Here is a 17,418-nt window from a genome sequence, read left to right on the forward strand (position 1 = left end):
AGAGACTGATTTAGCACAAAGTTATTGGCACCAAAATCACACTGGCTCAACAGGACTTGTGAATTGGGAACATGTGCGCTGGATCATGACCTTACGATATAAAAATAACGATCTTCTCAGCACTGAAATCTTTCCCACAGAGGAACACGTTGCTCAGCTTTAGTTTTTTTTAAAAACCCCACATATTAAAAAAGAGCCATTAGTGAGTGGATCACCTTGGTGGGAATAATTTAATAAATTAATGCGTTGATTGAATATTTTAGACAACAAGACAAAAAAGGTCTCCCAGTGAAACAAAACATCAAAAACAGCAGCAGCTCAGACATGTTTAAGCAGAAAATTAAAACAGCACACAGTTTTCAAAAAGAAACTTAAGTTTCCATGTTTTTGCAAATCAGTTTTCTGTTAGATATGCAGCAGTAAGCAGCACTTCCGTAGCCAATGGATAGATTGCACTACAGAGCATGAAACAAGCAAGAGAGATTTTCTGCAATCAAAACCAGACAACCGATCAGAAACTTTAATCTTATTCATTTTGCTCACCCATGAAACAGGGGAGGGAGGGAAATGTACTGGATCATCATGAAACACTCTATCAAAACAAAAGCTTCCACATCTGTGACAGGAAAGTTACCAGCTGCCATATGTCGCTCCGATATGCATATGCTAACACGGGCCCGGCCAATGGAGTTCCTACAAACTCTTCCATGACCCTGTTGTCCCACTTAATGAATGCCCCATTGTCAGCAGTGCTAATGCTATGCAATCTGTTTTGCCATATTGCAGCACGTAGCCCTGCTCTGCTCGGCGCAGCGCATTTTGCCACATAAGGGTAACTTGCCGGATGCCTTGCAATCTGTTGCTCTTGAAGAGGGGAAGCTCTGCTGTCACAATTGACGCAGCCTGTTGGGCCACAAAGGAGGCAACCTCATTGTTCTCCATGTTAGGTATTCTGCTTTGTGGTTCTTCCCCGAGAGCAGCTGTCTCAGAATCTCCGTTTTAAACAGACGACATGCCAGTGACTCCGACTGTTGTATCAAAACAAGCCGGTTCCTTTTATGCGATCGCCACCCAGCTTTTTCAAACCGCATTTCAGCTACGTTCAATTCAATATTACAGCCATGCCGCAGATTCTGACACAGTTTTATTGGTCTCAGATGGCTGTATGTAGTTACTGTGCTGTGACTTTTACAGTCAACAAGCTGTTCGGTGGCAGTAGCATTTGGGTGTCTGTTGCCATAAACAAATCTACAGGGGGTGATTCAGGAATAAAGTACTCTTTATCCCAGAGTGGCAATTTGTTAGGGAAATAAGTGCCTGGTGTAAGATGAACAACTTCAGGGTTTGTAGCAGGGCTCCATTCTTTCATTCCTTTTCCTGATTGATCACTAGTCAACTAATGAATCAACAAAGTGATTAATCAGTGTGGACCACTGATTTTAATTACTAGGCCTGATTGCTAAGGGCAGACATTTATTTTGGGGAATTTGCTCTAAGACTTGTGATAAGGAATGAAAAAGAAAATAGTAAACATGTAGTGGTAACTTTTGATAAATTTATCACGTTTTCACACATGTCCTTCAGCATCTCGAAGACACCTATATTGACACCTATAAAATGATCATAGATAATTCAACACATTCGACTGCAAAGAAAACAAAGTTAAAACATCTTAAAAGATGAAGGCTTTACAACCACTGTAATAACAGAATCTGTATTCTAATGATACATCTGTAACAGTGGGGAAGGATTGCCAATTAATGTGCCTATCCTGCGTATCAAGACAGGGCTGAAAAGCTATGATTACTCAATTTAGATTATTTACGTTCCTGGAAGTCTTACCAAATCATCTCAGTTTAAACTCGGATTTGTTTCACAGAAGCAACAAGTTAGTGTGAGACTGCAGGGAGCTAATCCTCATCTGTGTTTGCAGTTTGGGGCAGCTGGCTTCACAAGCAGTGACACAATGGGATTTTGAAGGTGGCAAAGAAAGCCATGGGGAGAAAGAAAGCAAAGAGAGTGACTGAATGCAAGGCATTCAGGAGAACACCCATCTTATCCCTGTGCTTCTTGAGATGGGCTATATAGTTATGAGGAAAATCAGCAATCCTGGGATATCTGTGATAAACAATGACCATAATCAATATTTTACATCCTATGGAAAGATACATCTGGTATCTTTCTTGTTTTATATCTGCATGTAGAGTAGGGCTGTGCAAGCCACACATACACACCGATTTGGCAATTTGGATCAGGTCCCAACTCAGTTTAGATCAATTTAGATTCTCAAATCTAAATCTAAATTTCAAAATCTAAATCTTTGTTCCTCTCATTTATTTACTTCCACTGGGGAACCAAAATAGCCCAAACCTCCCCCACCACACCCCATACAGGTGCATGGAATTTTGAGAGATGGTAGTTCCTCAAGAGGGGGTTAACCTTGCCGGATTTCAGACAGATAGATCCAGCAGTTGAACTGAAGGATAGACAGAAGACAAGCTGAACAAATGAATGAGGATGAATCTGAAAAAGGACTGGGAAACAAACAGGTATAGAAGAAAGGCTAGGTAAGGTACTGAAGGATAAACAAAATGGAAGCTGAAGAGATGCCCCCACATTCCACCAAACTCTTTCTAACATTCAGAGGGAGCTCCTAGTTTTGACATGTCGTGTCCCTCCTCTCAAGCAGCTGCCCTAAGTTTCACTTTTTTTTTCTATATTAAAAGAAGAAATTAACACTACTGTGAGCTATAGAATGAACTGTGCTTTGCCATAAAAACCACTGCAGATTTTTTCTTTCTTGCTAAGACAAGTACAGGCTGCATAAAATGCATTTCTAAGTAAACTACTGACCTGGAAAAGCAAAAGGCTCTGTGTTCTACAGTCAGACTTCAGCCTACCACTTCCAAATGTGCTTTTAAACAGGACCACTGTGGCCTTACCCCTGCCATTCAGAAGAGTGTTTCAGAAATGTCGGGATTTTTTTCAGTGTAGATGAGCTGCTCAGTTGGCTTTTGCTTGCTAATGAATTCTGCCACCTCACTCTAGTATTTGCTGTAGAATTTCTGACAGCGGTGTGTAGCCTCTAGGTTTTTGCTGGAAAAATAAAATCCAGACACACTAATAAATTCCAATGACACGAAAAAATCACCAGCTTTTATGCCAAATAAATAGGTGCAAAATGAATTATTATAGACACAATGCTTTGAAGTTATTGTATTTAAAAAGGCATTGGTATCTAGGTCTGTGTGTATGGATACCTCAGGAGCAGGTATTGGTGGTTCTACAAAGTTCTTATCACTGTGCAAACTCTGTTATTCTGTTACTAGAGGTCCATAGAGTACAGTGCATCTTGTACAGGTCTATTGAAAAAAAATAATGGGCCTACAAGATAAGCAGAACAACGTCGCATAGTTGAACTGGTACAGTTTTTGGATTGTAGGTAGGAGACTGCATATGGTAGGTAGGAGAATGCATCGTTTAGCCCGGACACTGAGATCCAGCGCCAAGGACCTTCTGGCTGTTCCCTCATTGCGAGAAGTGAGGTTACAGAGAACCAGGCAGAGGGCCTTCTCGGTAGTGGAGCCCGCCCTGTGGAACACCCTCCCTTCAGATGTGAAGGACATAAGCAACTATCTTCTCTTTAAAAGACATCTGAAGGCAGCCCTGTTTTGGGAAGTTTTTAATATTTAATGCGGTATTGTTTTTAACACTTGATTGGAAGCTGCCCAGAGTGGCTGGGGAAACTCAGCTAGATGGGCGGGGTATAAATAAATTATTATTATTATTATTATTATTATTATTATTATTATTATTATTACACCAGGCAAACCTCCCCCCATGTAGAAAACTAGCATGAATGGAAGGTCTAGTGTAACTTCCTCTATTATATTATTGGTTACCACATGCAGGGACCTTTTAATATGATGCATCATTCAGAAATGATCCCTCATCTGTTCTACACCCCTTTTAATTTTTTGCCTGTCTTTCAATGACATGTCCAGAACAGCTTGCCTAGGCACCTCACTCTAGCTCTCTTCTTGTGCTCACTTTGAATGTGTGAAGGGGCAAGTGAGAATGTGTGAGGCATGCCCCACCTGCTTGATGCACACTGCCCCCTCCATGTCTCCATCTTCACTGGCTTCACCTCGACCTCCACAGGTCTGAATGGGGAATCGTCATCTGTGATCAGTGCAATGCACTTAAGAATATTCCGTTCAATTGGGAGCCCTGAATGCATGGAAAATTCTGTGTTTATTATTGTACAATTGATTAGTTATCTGCCTAGGAATAATGCAGCGCAAAACAAATAGTGCAATAAAGTATCAAATCAGATAAAACAAGATCAGCACACAAAGAAATAAAACCCAAAGGGTTGCAATAATCACACAGAGATGAAAACGCTATCAATGTAGGGACTGGTTAAATAATGATCTATGTTAGCTTTTAAGATATTAAGGGTAGTAAAATATTTTTAAGGGTGAACAAAAAGGTCCTTGCCTGGAGCCAGAGAGAGGTCATTGCCAAATGTGTGAAAATCTTCCCTTCAGATCTTCCAGCTCAATGTAGGGCTGGATCCAGTGAGAATCTTGCATGTGGAGCCCGAGTACACAGCCCAGCCCCTCTCCCTGTCCTTTGAATGCACTGAGGCTTCCATGTAATGAATTAAAAAAAACAAGGTTTGATGTGATGCAGTGGTGGTTTTGCTGCAAAGAAAACAACCAAAAATTTCTCCACTTTCCTGAGGTGTAGCTGTTCCACTTCAGTTCTGCTAGGGCTCCCGTTAACTGGGCTTAATTGTTCCTCCCCAGAGCTGTGTTCCAGGAAGGATCAATGGGTTCAAATCCCAGATGGCTTTTGTTGTCTTTCAGAACTAAGTTACATGAAGCCAGTCCTGGGTGTTTTGTTGCTAGGGGCAATCAGAAAATGCCTCTCTTCCCCTGTGCACTCTTCACTTCCCCAGTGGCAGTGGATGCACAGGCGATGTGTGAGCCGCAGGAGCCCAGCAGAGGAAGTGGCCGAAAGTGCAGGAGGCAGATCTGCCTCCTCTCTCAGCTATCCAAAGCCTCCCATCCTGAGGTAACTGCCTCACCTGGCCTCATGGGCCAGCTCATCTACATAGCTGCAAGTAAAACATTTTAAATGTGTTATCAAGTGCAATATACAAATGTGACACTATATGGTGACAGTGAGCTATGCAAAATTCAAAGTATCTTTCAGAACGTTTGTAAAAAAAACATTTTCAGAGTTTTTTATATGCGTGTAGATTCCACCATGGTTAGAGAAACCATAAGGCAGCCTTTCTCAACCTTGGCTCCCAAGATGATGTTGGACTACAGCTCCCATCATTCCTAGCTAGCAGGAGCAGTGGTCAGGGATGATGGGAGTTGTAGTCCAACATCATCTGGGAGCCAAGGTTGAGAAAGGTTGCCATAAGGGGCATGTCAGAAGATGCAAGAGCCGCATGAAGAGCTTGTGGAGGTCAGGCAACAACAACCCACTGTATCTCCCTCAGGCTTCCCTATCCCTACTTTCTCCATCCCTCAGTTCATGGGCCAAACAGTATGCCATTCAAGGCAGGGAGATCTCAGATTTACTTCTGTCCTTGCACAACCACCACATAGACCTCAAGCTCCCAATACAATGCACTGAAAAGGTAAACAATGCCCCTGTGTGTGTGTGTGTGTGTGTGTGTGTGTGTGTGTGTGTTAAAATCAAACTGTTAACTCTCAATCTCTTTCAAGACTTTGGTATTTCACTAAACATGTATTTTGAAATGCAGGTCTCCTTGGATTTGTGAGCCCCATGGCAAATTTTAGGTTGCCTGCCTTTCTGGTTTTAATGCACGGATGGGCACAGTAGTACAACATGGTTAGGCAAGCCAGGAGCCATCTTTTTGTCCCAATGCCCTCTTCCCCTTAGCAGCTTTGTTGACATCAAGGTGCACCAAGGCTACAGAGAGAAGAACTAAAAGAAAACACTTCACCCACACACGAACAGTGTATAAGTCGGCTGCCAATTATTTATCAAAACATGTTGCTTCAAACAAATATTTAAAGCACTGCTGAGATCCAGTTACTTAGTGAAAATCTAAAAAGCAGAAACAAAACACGACAACTTTAATTCGGTTTCTAACGTGCGTAGCTATTTAAGGAAAATGTCCACATTTCTGAAATATTTGAATGATCTCCGATGTCTTGAAACAGCATTGCTCCCTGTAGAATTTAAATCATTCAACTGTAGCAGCCTTACCATGACTGCCAGAGAAGCAACTGTGAAGAGAACCAATGATCATGGAAGATCTGCAGAGCTATACAGTGGTGATCTGAGAAGAAAAGGCAGGAAAGACTTCCTCCTCAGGAAAGTGTGTTGGTGAGTAAGTTATGTAGAACAAATATCCCTCAGCAGGAGTGTATACTGAGAGAATCAGGAAGGCAACATGAACAGCATAAAGTACGGAATGGAGAGAGAATTTCTCAGGAAAGATGGGAAGGCAGAAATATCTATATAAATAAATGTTGAATGATCTGTGTTGCACACACAACACATGTCATGCAAATTAATTTCTCTCTCACCATAACCGCTATATATATGTATTTGGGAGTAAATCCAGTTGGATTAAATGGTGCTTATTCCCATGTAAGTGGTTATAGTATTGCAGCCTCAGTATATACAGGAAATTCTACTGATTTTTGAAAAAAATACATATCCCTCACACCTTATTCTGAAGGAATTAAACATCACAGCTCAGTATTCTGCATATTAAACAGTTGCTTGAGGATGACAGAACAGTTCAAAAGTTCTTGATCATTCTGATGAAAGCAGCAGACTCCCTCTCCCCAGCTTCACCTCTGACCTTCCGTCTGCCTCCATGAATATTTCCCACATCTTCAAGCCTGCCTGCCGTACATCATTGCCATGACATTTCACCGTGTAAATGAAATAGTTACTAATGTGCTCAACCTATCTAGTATGGCTGGTGCAAGATTATTTTCCATTCATTGCCTGGGCTGCTATTTATGCAGCCTCTATGAGTGTTGTGGAAACATTAAGGATTATATATATATATATATATATATATATATATATATATATATATATTCCCCCTCATCTCTCAATGAATCTATCAGTTCCATTATCCTATCAAAATAGCACTACTTGATTCCATGGCTTTAAAGAGAGTTGAGATAATGCCATGTAATGAGGGAACAGATATTTCCCCCCCTTATGATCTTACTTCAAATGATGCAATACTCTTACTAAATGAATCTCACATTACTTCATTTTTTAGCCCCCCCCTCCCTCCTTGGTAGCTGACTTGTGGTTTAGTGTAAAAGACTTACTTATAGCATGAGAGGATCCTATGCATACTTTCTCAGAAGTAAGTTTCACCATGTTTGATGAGTCTTGCTCCTAGGGAGAGATACAAAGCGATGGAGCCAAAACATCACCTCAGCATGATTTAAGTGGAGTCAATTCAATCATAGAATCGTAGAGTTGGGACCATCTAGTCCAACTCCCTGCAATACCGGAATCTCAGCTAACACATCCATGACAGATGGCCATCCAACCTCTGCTTTAAAAACCCCAGGGAAGGAGAACCCACCACCTTCCGGGGGAGAACGTTCCACTGTCAAACTATAATAACAAAAGGACTTGTGACACCTTAAAAGCTAACAAATTTATTGTGGCATCAACTTTTGTGGACTACATAACACATAACCCCCATCGTTCTGCCCAGACACTGAGGTCCAGTGCCGAGGGCCTTCTGGTGGTTCCCTCGCTGCGAGAAGTGAGTTTACAGGGAACCAGGCAGAGGGCTTTCTCGGTAGTGGCACCCGCCCTGTGGAACGCCATCCCACCAAATGTCAAAGAGAAAAACAACTACCAGATTTTTAGAAGACATCTGAAGGCAGCCATGCTTAGGGAAGCTTTTAATGTTTAATAGACTATTGTATTTTTATATTCTGTTGAAAGTCACCCAGAGTGGCTGGGGAAACCCAGCCAGATGGTCGGGGTATAAATATTATTATTATTATTATTATTATTATTATTATTATTATTATTTAACTGAATGCCACAAGACTCTTTGTTCCTTTTGCTGCAATAAGCAGGCAACCCCTTCAAAAAACCTGTCATAATGACATCCCAGCATTCTCTCTCAAAGGAGATACGCTAAAAATTGCACACCTGGGCAATGCAATTTGTAAGATGTAGAGTATTAATGGAAGCATTGTTGGTCTCCATTGGACATCTTCTTTCAAGGAGGGGCACCTCTTTTAAGAGTTTCAGCATCTCAAGAGTAATTTGATTTTCCACCCCAACTACTGAAGCCCCTGCGGTTGTAGGAATGCCTGGCAATGTGGTGGCACCAGTGTCGTGGAACATGGTATAATACAGAACTTCAGTCTTGTCAAGTGACACAGTCCTTTCCTTCAGTTCCCAGGCAATGTTCCCACAACTGACGGTTTCTAGTCAAATTAAAACAGATGCAGCAATGACTTTATTTTCTTTATTTTCAATCGATACTGTATGAATACAAAGTTTCTAGAAAGCTACAAAAAAATCTACCACTTTATCAAGAAGGCATCAAAATGTGTCACTTTGCAAAGACATGGAACACCTGCAGTAACCGACACAAAAATAGCATTTTTAGAGTGATGAAATAATTGCACTTAACTGTCATGGATATTAAAGTTATAACACATATGTACCGCGAAAGCTAGAATACATATTTTTTACAAAGCACTTTTATAAAAAAATTCTCTGCACACAAACCCTATAATTTTCATATTACTATCATACTAAAGATAAATTCACTTTAAAGCCAACACTTAAAACATTTTTTTAAAAAACAAAGAAGGTACCAGTACCTACACACAGACAACAACAAATACAAGAATACTGTACTGCCAAAAGGTTTGATTGAAACTCATTTTGAAAACTTCAAAATATGTTAAGACAAGATTTGAAAAGTTTCATATATATTTTTATTTTTTAAAAAAGAGCTTTCCCTCCATGTCTAAGCAGGAGGTACTTTGTCATCCAAAGGCAGATTCTACAACCCCCCCACCCCAAAAAAATAACCAGCAGCAGTACAATATTAAAGTAACCACTGACCATATATGAATATGCTTAAGTCACAAACCCAGTTTATACACATTACACAAATAAACAAAGTGAGAATTCCATTAAGTCATTTACAAATGTGAACAAATGCATGTGGCAAATCAAACAAAATCAAAAAGAAAACTGTTTTACATAAAACGTACTGATATTAAAGAATTAAAGGCTATTCAGGCTTTAAAAACTGTTATAAAATTCTTTTGTCTTTTTTCAGGCACATATCGTTGTTTTTTTATCCGCAGTCATGAGCCTGAAGCAGAGGCCCATTTGAAATAAAGAGAACAGAAACAAAATGCTGAACAAAAAAAAAGAACTTGTGTGAAAGGAGGTAACTGGGGCATATCCTCTCTGTGAACTGAGTGCACTTAAAGAGCTAACTGACAAAATGTATTTAGTTTGTTATATATATATAAAGTATCTCATTGCCAGACCAACTTCCTAAGCTAGAGATCAAGACTTCCAAACTTCTTTTATCTTTCAAATTACCCTGTCTTTCTTTTCAGGGTGCTGGCCAGAAGGAAGAAAAGGAACAGATTTAGAGAGAGAGAAATCAACCTGAGTAAGGACTGAAATGAGGACCACTTTACATGTTACTTGCTGCCCATGGTGGCTGCACTCAAACCCTTCTCCATACCGGTGATCAATGGGGCAGGGAACGATATTTAAATCCTAAAATTGCAGAGTTGGAAAGAGCCCAGTCTAACTTCCCACAATGCAGGAGTCACAGCAAAAAAATTCCCTGGCAGGTGGCCACCCAACCTCCATTGAAGAGCCCCCAATGAATGTTTTACCATGCACTGTAGGGACCCACAATAGACAGGGCTTGGCGAGAGTGTCAAGGGTGTGATGCCCTGGTGTGCATTTAGAACGGCAGACATGGCAGATGCAAGGGAGTGTTAGTCTCTGTTGCATGGACTGCCAAGCAAACAGAAGAGCTTCTCAACAGCAGCCACAGACAGTGAACGTATATTGGTCCCTAAAGAACCATATGTTGCATGACCTCAGTTGATGATGTGGGCCAATGTTAGTGCATTGCTCTGTAACTGACTTCTACTAAATTCTCAAAGACATCCCAAGTCATGGTTTGTGTTTACTATGATTTAGAGTACGGCAGGCATGGTTCTAAGCTACTTGTCTGCTTTCATTTCCCACCTCTGCGCATTCAGCTTCATAAGTTCACACCCATTGCCAGAATGCGGCAGCTTCCAGAAGCTGAGCCATGCCCAACCTATGGTGGTCTGTTAATTCAGACATCCGAACCATAGGTAGTGGAGAATATGAATCACAAACCTCCTCTGAACCAGAGTTTTAGATGATGCTTTACTACTAGATTGAATTAGCATAGCCATGCCTTGTAGACACCACACTAAACCATAGTTAAGCATCTTTAATCATGGTTTGGCTTGATGTCCAAACTGAGCCATAGAGAAGGAAGAATGCCCTAGGAATTAGATCAAGGAAATAAAGTATAAAGATTTCAACTTTTCAAGTTCTGCAAGCCAACTTCTATTCAGTGTAATAGTTCACTCTGCTACTTGAAGGTGACAAAACAGGAAAGTTGAATTCAATGCAGTTGCCAACCTGAATGGACTCTAGCATGGGTAGGAAGTGGGAAAATAGTTACCAAAGTTGCAAATTATTCAGTATAGTGGTACGGTACCTAAATAAAATCATTCTAGAATTCAAGTAAGAACAACATTACATTTGTAAAGTAAGCTATGTTTCAACTGCCACAAATTGTACCATTATTTCCCCCCCTCCAATTTTGTACACCAAACAATAAATAAATTCATTCATTTGCAATAAAATATACTCCAGCCACTTGCTTACCTATATCTGTTGCAGCAGATATATTCAATCGCTGTAGATCTATTTTGGCACCATTTACACATAATGCAAAGCCAAAATACGTCTTGGCATGAATGAGCAAGCATGCGGGTGCACAGTAAGAAAACCACAGCCGCTTTATTCCTCCCTAGCCACGCCGCTGCCACATTACCAGTAGCTAAGCCACAGTTTTTCTATGAACCTGGGCTCATGAATTATCTTGCTTCAAGGAAAACACAAACTGTAACCAAGATTTGTTCTTGGTGTGCCACTCCTGAGTTGTTTGCAGGGAGACAAACCATAAGCTTGGGTTCACATGTTGTGCTAAGCCAAACTATGGCTTAGTTACTAGTACCACTGCAGCAGCAGAAGTGAAGGAGAGTGAAGTGGCTGTGATTTTCGTATTGTGCTCCAGGACACTTGCTCATTCATGCCAAGACCAAGTTCGGCTTAGTGTTAAGTGTGACTGGGGCCCGTGTACTTCTGAAGCCAAGCAATCCTTACTAGATGAAGATGTCAGAAGAAAGTGAACAAATACAAATTTAAGAAAAAGGGAGGGGTAGAACTACATATATTTACCACTTTGTGTGCCACATACTAATTTTAAATAAAAATTATTAGATTTTTTTTTGTCTATTAAAAACAAAAGTGTATTCACAGCTACAAATCTCCTCTGCCAAGCTTTTGGTTTTACTGCTATTAGTTCTCAGTGATTATTAATTACGTTGTATCCCTCTGAACCAATGTCAGTGCTGTTGATGTCTCTCGAAAAACATGGTATTGCCCAAATGCATGGGTGGTATTAAAACGGCACTCTTTCCTACAATGAAATAGGAAATGGTGCTGTTCAAGGGTCTCCCCGAGGACATTTATTCCTAACAATTTGGTGCTAAAAAGCACAGGTCAAATGCACTGTTTCATTTTCTTCTACACTTTCATTTTCAATTTTAGGCATCCAACTGCTCAACTTTGTAAACAAAACAAGTGCAAATTTAAAGAAGAAAACCATCTTCACAGATTTAGAACTACTATAATGATGATGGTGATGATGATGATGATGATAAAGTCAAATTTGTCCTTTGCCTGAACTTCTGCTATTTATATGGGCTCGTGTTACTCAGATGCAAGACTGGATGGAGAGGGACATGGCAAAGGGTGAAATACTGACCGCTTTCCTATCCTTGCCAGCCAGCAATGCTGCATAAACAATCACAAACGGTTGAATAACATAGAGAATAGTTTTTCCAGCATGATGCACTCTTGTGATTTGCAAAAAGCACGCTACTATAAAAAGTACTCTTTTGAGAATGGAGGCCTGTTAGTTTTGACTGTTTCCAATAAACCAAAGGCATTATGGTGATCTCTAAATATTTTTGGTCTCTACAAATTGTCATTTATTATGGCAGCACTTTTCTAAGCTGGAATTTCAAAACCAAAGGCACTTGCATGCGAGAGTGCAGAGAGTCACAAAGGTTTAAGTATTTGGTCATGAGAATTTAAGAAGGCAGCATTATTATTCATACAATTCACTTTTTGCAGAAAATTCTAGCGCGGTTAAAAGGTTTCATTTTGGTATCGATATTCCAACTATGTAGTGACAGGGTGACTTATATAGGACGGTGTTTTAGGGCCAAGTAGCCAAACGGCTTCTCTTCGGGAGATTTTTTTTTCCTTTTTCCTTTATTTAAGTAAACCAATTAATTTACTACATAAGATTGGCATGATAAGCTAAAAGGTACTTCTACTATAGCACTAAGGCACTGCATATTGTAATGCTTTGGCAGCTCGGAATTAAGAAGTTCCTACGACAAAGTAACAGTTAACAAGGGAGATGCTTCCAGCTTACAAAAGAGCTCACAGTTTACAGGCAGCCTTTTGGACTACACAACCCACATAAACATCTGACAGACTTAAGGCTTTCCAGAAGAAACATGCACAGGGGGTTTACACCCAACGTAAAGGTAAAGGCAAGGCAAACAGCTCCCGGGAAGGTTTTACAAAAGTGGAGATGCAAGAAACATTGTGACTCTTCAAACAGCAGAGTTATTACATAAATCGTGTCCCAGACTGCATTAACGCAAAAGAGAGAAGTGTACCTGGTTTGCAAACTGACTGCTCTTCCACACACCTCAAGGGGTTGCTTTGAGATGCACGTTTATTCTAAAAACGTCCAACTTCTTTTAAAAAACAAATCCATCAAAACCAAAAGCCTCGTAAAAGGTAACATTTTTTTTAAAAAAAGTAGTTTTAGACTTGTAACACCAAGTGCTTCAAAATAAAGGGCTACTTTAGATGAGTAAGATGCAGTGCTATTTCTCCGTTAGTGTTAAAAACTGATGAAGAGTTACAGCCATATAAGCATCTGATTTTACAGTTCACAGAGTTAAAATGACTGAGAGGTTCATCTGCTTTAATGTCTGTAGGACAAAAGGCATGCAGCTTGCAGAGCCTAGAGGCTATACAGTACTGGACTGACTGCAGCATGCCAGGAGAAGGGCTGAATAGGAGTCATGAATGGAAGACTGCATGCAACGTGTTTCAGTTTTGCAGTGTTCCAGAAGCTGAGTAGCTCCTCTGACAATTGAATAGGGCAAATCTCCAAGCTATTTATACCTTGAGCATTTTCTGCCCCCATGTTGGATTCTAACAGGGTGAAAGGTTTTATGCAGGCATAAAGAAGTTTGCTTTCTGAAGTAACAATTATTCTAAGCAGCACACTGAATATGTTTCTTAAGGATGCACGAAGCTGCATTTCAAAGTGCAATAGCTGTTGACCTAGTGCCTTAATGTAAAGAAAGACATTCTCCATAGTTCATGATTTCATCCTGTGGGCTATACAGCTTCTCATAAGTGGCTGTAGGCCAGAGGTAGGCAACCTAAGGCCCCGGAGCCCGGTTGCGGCCCAATTGCCTTCTCAATCAGGCCCGTGGACGGTCCTGGAATCAGCATGTTTTTACATGAGTAGAATGTGTCCTTTTATTTAAAATGCATCTCTGGTTTATTTGTGGGGCATAGGAATTCGTTCATCCCCCCTCCCCCCAAAAAATATAGTCTGGCCCACCACATGGTCTGATGGACGGTGGACCGGCCCACGGCTGAAAAAGGTTGCTGACCTCTGCTGTAGGCAGTAGGCAGAGGGAGGCAAATCCTTGAATGGGAACTGTAGCAAAGTTGTTGTGTTTCTAGCTCATCAAACCCTACAAACCTCATGTAGTGATAGATTTCTGGGTGATTTGCAGTTTTTCACTACCTAACACAACTCTCTTCTATCTAAATTCGGCTGCTGAAATGAAGGCAGCTAACTAAAAGTAGACTTTTGTGTGAAAGAACTGTATGTTCAGTTTAGTTCTACAACTGAAACCAAATCTCCAAACTCAGAATGTGCTCAGATGGACCATGTTCCTTCATTCTAACTATGATTTATTTCTATTTGTTTTACTAGGCTCTGACTGATGGATTTTGGGGTGGTGGTAAAAAAGTAGACCCAACAAGTCTGATGTTTGCCCGCCCTGTATTATAGGTTAACATTTACTAATAACATAAACCAGTTCCAAGATACTTTTTCAGCCTTTTATCACGTCGGGCAAGAATATATATTTACAAAAGCTGCCTCTGAAGGGGAATCAAATCTTGTGTAGTGATAATAGATTTATACCTCTTTGAAAAAAGCTCTTCCTCACTTGTTCTTAGGAGCACCAAATGTTTCTACAGTGATGGAGGGGATGTGGGGTGCACCATGTCTAGGAAGTCTGAAAATGGACTGTAGGAATTGATAATAAGATCCAGTGTAAATTCATATGCTTCATGGTTTGAGGCCATTAACTATCAGAGTTTTCACCTTACTGAGTGAACAAATCCTGTTAAGATGGGCCTACACAACTTGTGATCTACAAGCCACATACATTGTCAGGCCTTTTTTGGGTGACAGTACTCACTGGTAGGAAGTGCATGGGTATGGAGTCACCTCTTGTTGTTGTTGTTGCTCATGGGAACCATTTTGTACAGGCTCCCATGCCATGTTTATCAATATATGAGGATTGTCACCTCTCTTCTAACCCCCCAAAGTACTGCACTTTGTGGTCTGTCAAGTGTTTGACAACCCTCCTGTTTTTGCATTTTCAGGCAAGCTGAAAGAGAAGGAGATTTCAATGGGGCTCATAAAGTAATAATTGTGTCTTTTTTGTTTGGCGAAGCCTGTGATTTTCTAGCATTTTAAAGACATTAAAAACAGATGAACCTTTTGATTGTATATCTATTATCATCTCAACCACAGTGCTTTTTGTGGTTTTCAGCTGACAGTTTAATTGTAATTCAACAGTCACTTTAATTCCACCCCCCCCTTTACATTTGCTTATCACTAATTTTGGTGTTGCAATTTATAGACTCATTAGGAAAAACAAAATGAAAACAAATTGTTCATATAATATATAACCACACACAAAAGATTACGTACACCATAAGTCTAATTTTTCAGTATTTACCTAGTTATTGCAAAACGAGTCATCTTTTAAATAAACAAATGTCCTTATTAGTACAATACTTTATACCTTTTTAATGCACTAGATATAATTAGTAAAAGGGAGGAAGTCTTCTCGCTTTGCAATACCTGCTTGAAAAGTTAAATGGGTTAGGTGGTTAGTTTTAATACAGAGGGAAGAAAAATAATATTTTTTGCCTACTTTTAGGACCTGTCTGCTCCCATCAGGCATTTTTAAGGCTATGTTTGTCATTTGGCTTCAAACAGAAATTGAGTTACAGTTATAAAATAATTTAGTGAATTACATTCGTTTGTATCGTCCACAGTAATCAGTTATGAAGATAATTCTAAGAATAATTTGTGTGCTAATTTATGCTTATAGTTAAAATTCATTTCAATTTCACTAGCATCTTAAAAACAGGGTTTTTTAAAAATTAATTTAGACAAAACACCTCATAAACTCTTATAATTGCTGTTAAGTTTTCCCATGGCAAACGCTCTGTCTTATATTTTTCTAACACAACAACAACTAAAATTAAAACTTCCACAAAGGCCTTGAAATTCTTAAATATAGTCTTCCCAAGGAACGGTGGTTTTTTTTATATATAAATTTGAAGAACACTTTGTTTTAGAAAGAATTTGTACAACTGTACCAGAATTTCACAGCTACAATATATATTGACACACTAAAATGAGGTTTAGAAAAATGTAGGGGAAAGCTCAGCCAGAGGAACTGCCACTTAGTGTTGAGGTTGACAGTCTGTGTTTTGATAAGGAGTTAAACAAAACATGTCTATAAATAACTGTTCAGTCCTTTACAAGCCTGTAGATGTGATGCTGTGCACCATGTTCGCTGTTTGAAACTTCAAATACACAAGCCATGCAAAGTAGGGTTTCTTGCGTGTCCCTGTTCGTTACAACCTGTTTGTGTTTTTATACATATAAAGAAAAGGAAAAAAGACAAGACATTAGAAACCGGGTCATTTGCTAACACAGGAACAAAAGCAAAATATATAATTGTAATCACTGGAGATACAAACACACACACACACACACACACACACAATTTCACTCTCATATATGAAAAGACATACACCTCTCATCTGTCAAGGTTTCTTGGTTAATGCCTCTCTAATGCTGACTTTTGACTCAGTGCATATAGACATTAAAGAGTACTCTGCGGGTATGAGAAACATTATTAATTATTATTATTATTATTATTATTATTATTATTATTAAACCATATTTTACTAGAGTGCATAATCCTATCTCCCGTATCTCCAGCACTATGTAGTCTACAACATATTGAGTAGGACTTCTCATGGAAACCATCTCAACTGGATTCTGACCTAGGTTCTGCAGTTCCATATTTCTGACAGAGTTTCTGGGAAAGAATCTGGCAAGGCAGATCTGCTTTTTGGGAAGCTTCCAGAGGCATATTTTTGGAATATTTCCTGGGAAAACCAAGCTGCTAAGATTTTAAAGGAACAGTTTGCAGGAATCTCCTTTCTCCTCTTTGAGAATGTGCAAAACTGCACAGCAGTACATTGGTAAGAGCAGAACTGATCTAGAAGCAAAAAGCCACCGTGAGCCAAATGTTCTATTCCACTTATCCCTGAATTTAAGGCCAAGCAAGAAAAAGAACACAAGGCTATGATGGAGCTCTGTAATCGGAGCTGCGTAACCCAATCTTTAAGGGCTTAGAAGAAGGGTAGTGGGTAGGAAATCAGAAGCTAGGAGAGAGGAGGGAGGAGGAAAAGAAGGAAATATAAAGGTGAGGCAAACAACAAAGAGGGATCCCATGCAGGTCAGTTTTCCAGAGTCCAAAATGTTCTTAGGGTATTCAAAAGCTACTGTGATAGATCCATTCAAAATAGGTGATTAACATTGAACATAGCTTGAAATGAGTTGTTTCACAAAGTAAACTACCAGGTCTCCCAGAGAAGAACTATTTTCTTGGCGCTCTGAACCAACTAGGAAGTGAATTT

The 17,418-nt window shown here is 39.8% G+C and overlaps 1 protein-coding gene across 8 annotated transcripts in view; it reads right to left on the bottom strand.

The window, feature by feature from the left end:
* Positions 1 to 8,498: 8,498 nt before the first annotated feature.
* TEAD1 (TEA domain transcription factor 1) overlaps positions 8,499 to 17,418 on the bottom strand; it is a 177,264-nt gene continuing 168,344 nt past the window's right edge. For all 8 annotated transcript variants that reach the window (XM_079966636.1, XM_079966635.1, XM_079966642.1 and 5 more), the window contains one exon: positions 8,499 to 16,351. In XM_079966636.1, the coding sequence (XP_079822762.1) occupies positions 16,238 to 16,351 (114 nt within the window). In that variant the 3' untranslated portion in view covers positions 8,499 to 16,237. The remainder of the gene's footprint in view (positions 16,352 to 17,418) is intronic.

Source organism: Podarcis cretensis, assembly GCF_951804945.1.
Source record: "Podarcis cretensis genome assembly, chromosome: 1".
Classification (NCBI taxonomy): domain Eukaryota; kingdom Metazoa; phylum Chordata; class Lepidosauria; order Squamata; family Lacertidae; genus Podarcis; species Podarcis cretensis.